Source organism: Mya arenaria, chromosome 2 (assembly GCF_026914265.1).
Source record: "Mya arenaria isolate MELC-2E11 chromosome 2, ASM2691426v1".
In the NCBI taxonomy this organism is placed as follows: Eukaryota; Metazoa; Mollusca; class Bivalvia; order Myida; family Myidae; genus Mya; species Mya arenaria.
The window spans coordinates 63,346,948-63,357,024 of NC_069123.1; the positions used below are offsets into that span (position 1 = coordinate 63,346,948).

At 33.1% G+C, this 10,077-nt stretch overlaps 2 protein-coding genes across 2 annotated transcripts; one reads left to right on the forward strand and one right to left on the reverse strand.

The window, feature by feature from the left end:
- Positions 1–1,213: 1,213 nt before the first annotated feature.
- LOC128241483 (putative nuclease HARBI1) lies at positions 1,214–4,208 on the forward strand. Its single transcript, XM_052958443.1, has 4 exons — positions 1,214–1,411; positions 1,631–1,703; positions 2,093–2,274; positions 2,957–4,208. The coding sequence occupies exons 1-4, from the start codon at positions 1,242–1,244 to the stop codon at positions 3,168–3,170; spliced, it is 639 nt and encodes a 212-aa protein (XP_052814403.1). The 5' UTR covers positions 1,214–1,241; the 3' UTR covers positions 3,171–4,208.
- LOC128216581 (myb-related transcription factor, partner of profilin-like) lies at positions 3,555–5,983 on the reverse strand. Its single transcript, XM_052923193.1, has 6 exons — positions 5,591–5,983; positions 5,266–5,332; positions 4,909–5,010; positions 4,533–4,599; positions 4,254–4,295; positions 3,555–3,604 (listed from the first exon to the last, which is right to left on the reverse strand). Exons 1-6 carry the CDS (start codon positions 5,737–5,739, stop codon positions 3,555–3,557), a joined length of 477 nt encoding a protein of 158 aa, XP_052779153.1. The 5' UTR covers positions 5,740–5,983.
- Positions 5,984–10,077: the final 4,094 nt, after the last annotated feature.

Here is a 10,077-nt window from a genome sequence, read left to right on the forward strand (position 1 = left end):
TGCTATAAAATTTAACAAAGCTTATAAAGGCAAACCGGTAATTTTACCCAGTATTCTAATTTCTGTCATACAAAGTAAAAGCACACATATAGTATTTATAATGTATGGTCGTTTTTAGACGGGAGACTAGGTGCGTGTGGGAAAGGGGAAAGAAATGTAGAAATGTTTTTATGTCAAAAGATGGCAATCAAAAACCTCCAAATAATTGCAGAATTTCAAACCGTCATGGCAGGTTTTTGTCAACATACATACAAATGGTCGTTCACTGGGTAACACCAGAAAACTTACTCGCCTACTGGTAGGAAAAAGGTAGGTAGGAGAGAGACTGTACAATCACCAGTTGGTACCTGAGGTTGCTCTTACCACAAGTTTGTGACAAGTAGTACTTAAAAAAGTTTTTTGTTGTGTGTCAGAATCTGGATGCTTTAAAGAAACCAAACAAAGGAATATTAAGCATACAAAAGTTCAAAGACATCCAAGTGAGCGCAAATGAGGGGTAAATTACAAGAATAGAAAATAATGATACGAACTGAAAAAAATGCCATGCATGCAAATGAAAATTCTTCCCATACTTTGCATGATAACATTCCACAAACTTAATGATATTGCTATTTGATTCATTTTGCAAAAACTAAATGTCCTTGTTCCAATATGCTAACAAAAGTAATAAATGTTTGTAAACACTTCATTCTTAATTGTTTTTTGAATAATTTACAGGTTTACAGTATGTTACCTTAACAAAACTACTGCCAATGACACTACAGCTCGTACTAAGCTGTACTAAAGTAACTAATAGTCATGTGTAACCTTAAGCAGAGAAAAGAAAATGCATTTGGATATTCTCGGCTACATTCGTTAACAAAAACAATGGTGTTTGGTGAATTTTGATGGTGTTTGAAAATGTATGTTGTTTTAACAATTCGGAACGTGATTATTTTATAATATATAGTGCAATTGATGTAAAAAGGATTACTTTTAACAGGTACAGTGTTCTTTTTTTGTTTAAATAGACTAAATTGGAATAATTTCAATAAATGTGCGACCAAATTCTGATCGGCATTTTGAACATGTTTACGAATTTTGTTATGAATGACGTCCAGGCTAACCATCATTAAAAAAAAAGCCTGGACGGCATTTTAGAATGACTACTTATACACCTATATCTGTTAATGTTATACTTTGCTTATATTTAAAAGAAACACTCAAAAATTTGCAGGTTTCCTGTTCAGAGGGATGACCAGATGTCAGTGAAGAGGGGTTTCTACAGGAAGTGTAAATTCCCAAACATTGTAGGTGCTGTTGATGGTACTTTAGTACCGATTCTGGCCCCAACAGCAGATGAAGAGTCATTCGTATGCCGTAAGGGGTTTCATGCCATCAATTGCCAAGCAGTGGCTTCCTCAGACTTGAGGTAGGTGACTTATTCCTTTTGACATGAAATAAATCTTGAGATGCAAAAAAACAAAAACAAAATAATTTAAATGATATACTTGCCTATTTGTTTATATATATTATTAGTATAACTTTTCTGGAGCATAACTTGTTGAATGAATTTTTTTGTTAAATCAATGATGTTAAATGAAGAAAATGGCTTTGTATTAGTTAATGTTTTAATTATTGGCAATTTCAGATTCATTGACATAGTGGCAAAGTGGCCTGGTTCCTCACATGATGCTGGTGTTTTTGACAATTCGGTGTTAAAGGTATAAACAATGCATGGTTAAAGAAGTAATCATGTCTCACAATGTGATTTTACTTCAATGTCATACACAGGTCTTGCATATTATTTTAATATGCCTTGTTATATAAAGTATATGAACAACTGCAATTATTGTATCTACTGTAAAGCTGGCCTGTTATCTCTTCGAAAGCCCCTGTTTATTTTCATTCTCTTTTTTCGTCTTAATTCATTGAATAAGGGAAGGTACCGATAAAAGGCCCTGTATATATATATATAAAGAAATCATGGCTGTGTAAGAAAAGCTTGAAATAATGTCAATTTATATAAATTTTATATTACAATGTACATGGAGTGTCACCCATATTTAATTTATTCTCACTTCAATATGCAATGTATTATATCTACATGTAGGACTATCTAGAAGCAGACTTGGAGGCTGTACTTCTAGGCGACAGTGGGTACCCGCTGAGGCGTTATTTAATTACTCCTATTCTGCACCCATCAAATGAGAATGAGGAGAGGTACAACAGACGCCACAAGACTGCAAGAGAAGTTGTTGAGAGGGCTTTTGGTGTTTTGAAGTCAAGATTTAGGTAAGCCATTTTTAGCTCGACTATTCGAAGAATAGGTGGGCTATACTACTAGCCCCAGCTTCAGCGTCCGGTTAAAGTTTTAGGGCAAGTTAGGATTTTCACTTATAAGTCCAATACCCTTCATTCAATTGACTGTATAATTCACACAGTTGTTCAGTGCCATCACATGATGAGGTTAGATAACTCTATATTATCTTTTATACAAATTATGGCCTCTGATTGACTATGAAACTTAGGTTCAAGTTTTAAGGCAAGTTGGGATATTTATTAATAACTTCTATACCCTTCATTTAATTGACTTAATACTTCACATAATTGTTCAGGACCATCACCCAATAAGGTTACATAACTCCATATCCTAAATACAAGTGATGGCTCCTGATTGACGTAGGTTAAAGTTTTAGGCAATTAAAAGTTAAGGGCAATTTGGGATTTTAGAAAAAACAACCCTCTATACCGTTTTTTCAATGCACTTAAAAAAAATCTAAATTATTTTTGAATAGTACAAAGACTATATTTTTGAGTATTTCCCGATTAACTTTAAATACAAATGGTTTGAATACAACATTCAGCATCACCACATCTAGTAATTTTTACTTAAATGTTTATATTTGTTTGTTCAGCTATTCATCTGTATTAATGGTTGTGTTTTTTTGCTATATAACAATTGATTTTTTTCCAGATGCCTACACAGATCGGGGGGTGTGCTGCCATTTTCACCAGGAAAGAGCTGTCGGGTTTTTTTAGCCTGCTGTAAACTACACAATCTGTGTATTGACAACAATATGCCACTTCCTGATGCTATTGTTTGTGCAGATGACCAGGGCATTCAACAAAATCAGGAGGCCACAAGACCCGGACTAACCACAAGGGCACAGTACATTCAGCTGCCATAGCTTTACAAGATAGTGTGAACATTCCTTTCAATTTTGTCTATCATCCATAAACAATCTTCTCATTATAAGACTGCATAAGTTTTCATATGCAAATAGATCACATCAAGGATAAGAACAGTGCACAAGAACCATTCACATGTTTGCATAATTTTTAATTTATCGGCCTTTCTTTTTTTATTCATACTTATTTCTTGTCTGGAGCAGAACTTTTTTATGCATTGACTGGAATTTTCCTACACAGATGGGGAAGTGGTGGACTGCACAATAACCATTACTCTGGCTGGCGTATTTTTAATCTATAGATATTAATTGTTGATATTAATTGTTGGCTTTTTATATTACAAAGTCCATAATTTTTTTGCAGTATAATACATTTTAAAAACATCATATCCAGAAAGATGTCATGGTGTAGTCCACAAGAACCATAACTCTGGCTGCAATATTTGTTGTTGTTTTTTAGAAGTGCACAATGCACAAGAACTGTTTCTCTTGACAAAGTTAGATATTTGACAGTAAATTTTGAGGCCTTTGATTATTCTATTAAAAGCTGCACTCTCATTGTTAGGTTGTGTTTATTATATAGAAATTTAAATGATCATCAAACTATCTTTTTGTGCCTGCTGTGCCTTGTTCTCTTGCATTAATGTGTCCTTATTTTTCTAATTTTTCATCCTTGAACGAGCCAATCTTTGCAAATATCCATGGAAACCAGTTATTTACGACTGCTGACAAAATTAAATTGCAGGTTTTTATATTTAAGTTAATTTTTTAATGTTTTATGCATTTTTCTTAAACCGTTAGTAAACGGTTTAAACCATAAAACATTAATTTTCGAACGGAAATATGAAAATCTACAATCTGATCTTTTGTCACCAATCTTATATCATTGGATTGCAAATATTTACGCAAAAATGTACTCTTTCCAAGACAAAAAATGAAAAAAGTTGTAAAAATGGTTATTCTGTGAGAGTGTAGCTTTAACTGCCATAAAGTATTGAACATTATGGAAATACTTTTATAATAAAACATGTTTATAAATCCTTCTTCCTCATCTTTTATTATGATACAATTGTTAATACATACCTTCTACCTCATCTTCATTGGCCACTCCTAAGAACTTGGAAACTAAAAAGTAATACATAATGGCTCATTACATTTCACTTATCACAAATCAAAACAATGATATATAATGATAAAATAAATATATTTATATGTCAACACCAATATAAAAAAAATGCTTTTGATATAATAAGTAAGACATTATTAAGTGAAACAAATGACAATTGAATAATTTCAATATTTAAATATTTAAGTTAAAAGATGTTTCATGTTGCTGTTTAGTGGGAGTGTTTTACAACTCACATGATCTGTTAGTGTCCACTCCAGTCTGAATACCGGTCACAGATACCGCTGGAATGCATGATAGGACCTGTAGCAGAAATGAGTGACACACATTAAAGAAACAGCATTCACTGCACCTAAGCTTTAATGTAAAAGATAAGAATGAAATTTACATCTTTAGAAATATAACAAAAAATGATTGCATATGTCTGCCTGTCATTTTTTAACTATATTGAAATTAGAAGACCCCCCCCCTTCCGACACACACACACATGGTTCTTTTTTAACTATAGGCAAATAACAAATTACCCACCCTTCCCTCTCCTTGCACACACTTACATAAACACACGAACAATATATATTTCTCAAAATGTTATCGATGATTTTGTTAACATACCCTTTCCTCCAGCTCTGTTAGGATAAGGGTTTTTGGTATCTCCCCCAATCCTGAACTCCTCAGGGCTTTCAGGCGACCCTGCTCCTTTTTCTTTGTTCGACTCTGTGATGAGTAGAACAATTCTAGCATTTTATATAAAAACAAGCATGACATGCATCAGGAAAATTGTTTTGAGTAATTTTTATGAATGTTTTGGGCTAGAAATATTGATCAATATCACTATACATTGTAGTTGTCATAAGAGTAGGTTGACCTCATGAGTCATGTAACTTATATAAATAGTGATATAATTTTATCATTGTTATTTTAAACATACTTATATATAATTACTAAGACAGTTCAACATATAAATAATACCTTCAAATCCTTCCACTTCTTGGACATTTCATCAATCGTCCTCCCATTCCCGCCAACACTGTTCACACTGATATAAAAATGTTGTAGAGTTGAATATACAGTAATATACGTTATTCTCTGTTATAACATTGATTAGATGGCATATGTCGTTCTACTCGTGATATATAATCATTTTTATGACCCGGGCTGACTTAAATGTGTAATAATTTGAACAAGATGCATAAAGATAAAACTCATCATTGACAGCATTGCATCCACTAACTTAGTATTAAAGGGGTAAAAATCTACGCACATTGAAGTGGCAGCTACTGTACAAAATACAAACCTCAACAAAATTTCATTTAGAACTCTTTTCTTCTCTGCCTCTGAAGAACTTGGGCCGTGCTTGGAAGTTAAAAAGGTGCTGTGTTTTGTGTGCCCAGTAGCGAGTTCTTCCAACTCCCGCGACGACCAATTTTGCTTCCTTTCTGACATTGTGAAGTTCTATGCAGAAGTCCGTCTGTCAAATCTGACAGATGGCGCGTAAACAAACAGGTACTCGCAGTGATGCTGTGACGTCATTTCGTAGACTGCGTATCGCAAATTATCGATAGAGGAAAAAGTCGCAAGCTCTATTTTGCGACGCGATTAATGAAACGCAAATTGCGCTGTGTCGCAAACTCGGTCGCATTTCTTGCGACTTGCGACTTTGCTGGATTTGCGATGCGACCATTAATGAAACGGGGCCCTGCGCACAATAAGATATAACCATCTGTTGCTTTCCTTTCACTCACTGCAGTAAGATTTACTGGAAATCTGGAGCTCTTCAAAAAGTTAAACCTGCATTATTTACCATCTAATGAACACACTAATATTTACTAAAAGCATATGTAATCTGCAATTTTTCATGTTCATGTGTTTAATTAGCCATGTCAAATGTATGTATGCTGCATGTTGTTTTTTTATCCTTATTGCAAAAGTATGTAATTTATTATAATATTCATATATAGTATTCCCATAAACACCTTTAATTAGCCCCCATATATTATATTATAAATATCACATAATTATCTGACTGACTGACTGACTGACTGACTGACTGACTGTGTGACTGGCTGGCTGGCTAATTGATTGATTTATTTATTTATTGATTGATTGATTGATTGATTGATCGATCGATTGATGGATGGATGGATGGATGGATGGATGGATGGATGGATGGATGGATGGATGGATGGATGATGGATGGATGGATGGATGGATGGATAGATGGATGGATGGATTGTATATATATTAAGGATAAAAACACAAAATCAGAAAACTTGTATTTGGTGAACGTCATTGTTTAGTAAACGTGCTGTATATATGTCATTAGACATTGCCTGAAATAGTGAATATTCAAACAATTATATAAATTATGTTCAAATTGTGTATAACAATGTTTATATATGGCCTTATCAAAACGTTGGAAATATTGATATAAATATGTTTTACATGTTTTTAATCAGAAAGTTATTGATTAACTTATACAAAACTCAAAATCAGAATAAGAAAATGGCAAAGTTATGCAAATTATACATATTGAAATATGTTCAAATTATGGAAAGAGTCGTGGTAGCCGAGACGATAATATTTATTATAAACCCTGATATGAAAGGCAGTACTTTGAGTTCAGAAAAACAATGATTGTCTGAACATCACTCTAGTGGTATCTAATGCTTCAAATACTATGAATAGCCTGCTATACATCAACAATGCATCTATTCATTCTTTATATCATAAATGTACTGCCTTGCATGCGTATGTTTACAATGAAAATAAGAAATTGTCTACAAGAAATATAATGTAATCAACCGATGCTAACCATTTTTCATTTATAAAGAATAAGAACAAGATGCACCTCTACCGTCGCCGGATTGGTGAAAAAATATCAGGCGCGTTAATCGTCTCGGCTACCACGACTCTTTCCATAACTTGAACATATTTCACTATCCATAATTTGCAATGCATTGCCATGAAAGCGTATGTTTTATTAGCCCACAACGCCAATACAGGTTATTTTGTGCAATCATTTCCTTTTGAAAAACACACATTAAAATACTATACCATTTCCCTTTTCCCCATCTCAGGTTTTTTAACAATTTCAACTTAGAAATAGATTAGTGTTAGCGGATTTCTACTTGTCCATATTTACCCGAGAGCAACACAATCATTCGGTGTACGTTCACGAGTATTTTTCGATTAACAATCGCTTTGTTATTTTCCCGCATTCTGCGCTTTGAATATTCGTATTGGGCAGAAAATGTTCAAGCCTTCAATAAACATATCATCTACTGGAAACCCTGGTCATAATTACACATATTCTCCAGAGGTCTTCGTAAATAATTAACCTTGATTTGATTGAAAACCTGTTTGCTTTTTTAAGATTCGGCGAAACCACAGGCGATATTTGCTTTAATCGTCTCGGATTTTGGTAATTTCATTCTTGTATTATATAGTAGTTTAATCTTCTCTGAGGCAGATCGCTGAGGGATAATCAGAAATGGTAAAGATATATATTTCCGCAACATGTGCGGGAAGAACTATGAGGCCGTATTGATATGTTTAAGAACGTTATCTATTGCCATATCCAATTAAGCAACTTGTATTGATCTTACTTAACAGTTCTTTCTTCGATATCTGATGATTATAATTAATAATTTGATAAACACAGTTTGATATAAACAATGTCTGGTTTGATGTATACGTTTGTGAGTGAAGTATCAAATTTTTGTCACATGCTTAATTTTCGATGTTTTATGAGCTTTCTTTTATATTACACGAATGGTATGTAATCATGTTTGTATGGTTAAATTTCATAGAAGTATTTGTTTCAAATACATAATGGACAATCTCATTAGCCATGAGCTTGTTTAGCAGATACTTCATGAGACAACGTCAAAGTGCAATAAAGATGGATAACATATAGTTTGAAATTGCTCATTACTACATAAATAATGTTGGGTTTCCGTCTTCAAATGGACAGCGAAACAGTAAATCCGGATGGAGAGGTCAAGTGAGTAAACAGGTGTATGAATATTAAACCTTAAAATTCTCTTAACTTCATAAAAAAATATATCAATATTGTATATTAATGTATAAACGCTATTACAAGGCAAGCTATTGGTGTTCAACAGAAAGATAATAGAAAACAGTATATGCATTTAAGCGTTGCACGAGAAAGGCAGTTAATTGAACTATATATCAAGTGTATGCACGAGGTATGGAGTATAACTACGTATCCAATTTGCTGATTGGCAGAGATACTCAATCCTTGCATCGAGTAAATTAATGTGTCTGAGATAATGTCTAACAAATAGAACAAAAAGAATCATAACCGGAAGTTGTCGGATTCTTAGTTTGTGGAAATTACAAATATACGATCGATATATAATTTGTTCCACAAGAACTGTACTTAATATATCAGTTATCAAGGGTCAAATTTGGACGTTTCAAAATGGCAGATATTATGTTAAATGTAAACCTAACCAAGTAAGTTAGGAAAGCAAACAAACTCACGTGAAATTATCTTTCAGATTTTTTAAAGACGTTTAATGGCATTTGATTCATTGGAAGATCGATGTTATAAAAAGCGAATTGTTGGCAGCATCCGTTTTTGTCATATTCATTTCATTCGTTTGAAACATCACACATTTTTCTTAACGCATACAATGTGGTATATGGCAGTGAAAATCAGCTTAAACCCGAAATATTTTTAACTTCAATTTTTTTTTCATAGTTTGTGCACACATGAGCAACAAACCCCTACGCGTCCTATCGAAGTGAAGGACCCTCGCGTGTCATATACATGTTTATCTGTATTTTTCTCAAAAATAACATTCCTTAGCATCAATCTTTATTTTCTCTTAAAAGGAGGGCTTCCAGAAACAGGTTCTACAAGAACAGAGATCAGCTTGTTTTGTAGAGTTTTGACATTTGGTTTTTTGCATTTCTTTAAAGCATTCCTCATTATTTCAATTTTGTGTAGACAAACTATTTTAGGAACATGTTTTTGTAGGCATATTACATTAAATTATCTCTCAAAGAGATGAACACATCAAATACATTACCCTTCTTAGCCCTCAAGAATTTTCCGCAGTACATACTGTGGCGTATTTTTTACTTTCCATCAATAATCTTGCCTTGAATCCTTTTCATGACTTTATGATTTGTTTTATACTACCGACATTTCGTGAAAATGCTTTTGACGTGCAAAACTAATCTGCAATTATTCGATTGATGTACTGATTACGTTTATGAAACAGTTTCAACTATTATTTTCATGAATGTCTAATGCAGTAAAACATGTAATTTAAAAGTTTGAATGAAACTAATTATTGTTACTTGTGATAAAGGCCACAATCTAAACGACTGTAACACCGGAAGACTTTTGAAGAATCTTTTAATATTGAAGTTAGATTAGGGAAATTTCAAAACAACTGTTTTTGCATTTAGAATCTGTAAGCGCCAAGATTTCCAGAGATGATCGATTTCATTATTTTGAAAGTTTTGCACAATTTATATTCATAGGATTCAGTGGCAACACATCTTGAATGATAATTATAAAGGGCTTGATTATACAAAATCGGAAATTGAAATGCAAAATAAAAACAAACAAACAAATAAAGATACTCATGAGAAATATTGACCAAACCGTTGGCAGTTGGCGCATGAATATCACTCGTTATGGGCATATACGAGGGTTGTCCAGAAAGTTTTGAGACTGTGTCTGTATTTCAAAACGTTTTAAATATAAATCAACAAACAATAAATAGCTGTGTATTTAGACTATTC

Coding starts and splice junctions, on each gene's coding strand:
- LOC128241483 (XM_052958443.1), top strand. CDS start 1,242: ATGTCAGTGAAGAGGGGTTTCTACAGGAAGTGTAAATTCCCAAACATT. Junction 1,412..1,630: donor GTGGCTTCCTCAGACTTGAG/GTAGGTGACTTA, acceptor TGGCAATTTCAG/ATTCATTGACATAGTGGCAA. Junction 2,275..2,956: donor GTTTTGAAGTCAAGATTTAG/GTAAGCCATTTT, acceptor ATTTTTTTCCAG/ATGCCTACACAGATCGGGGG.
- LOC128216581 (XM_052923193.1), bottom strand. CDS start 5,739: ATGTCAGAAAGGAAGCAAAATTGGTCGTCGCGGGAGTTGGAAGAACTC. Junction 5,011..5,265: donor AGAAGTGGAAGGATTTGAAG/GTATTATTTATA, acceptor TACTCATCACAG/AGTCGAACAAAGAAAAAGGA. Junction 3,605..4,253: donor CAATGAAGATGAGGTAGAAG/GTATGTATTAAC, acceptor CAAATATTGCAG/CCAGAGTTATGGTTCTTGTG.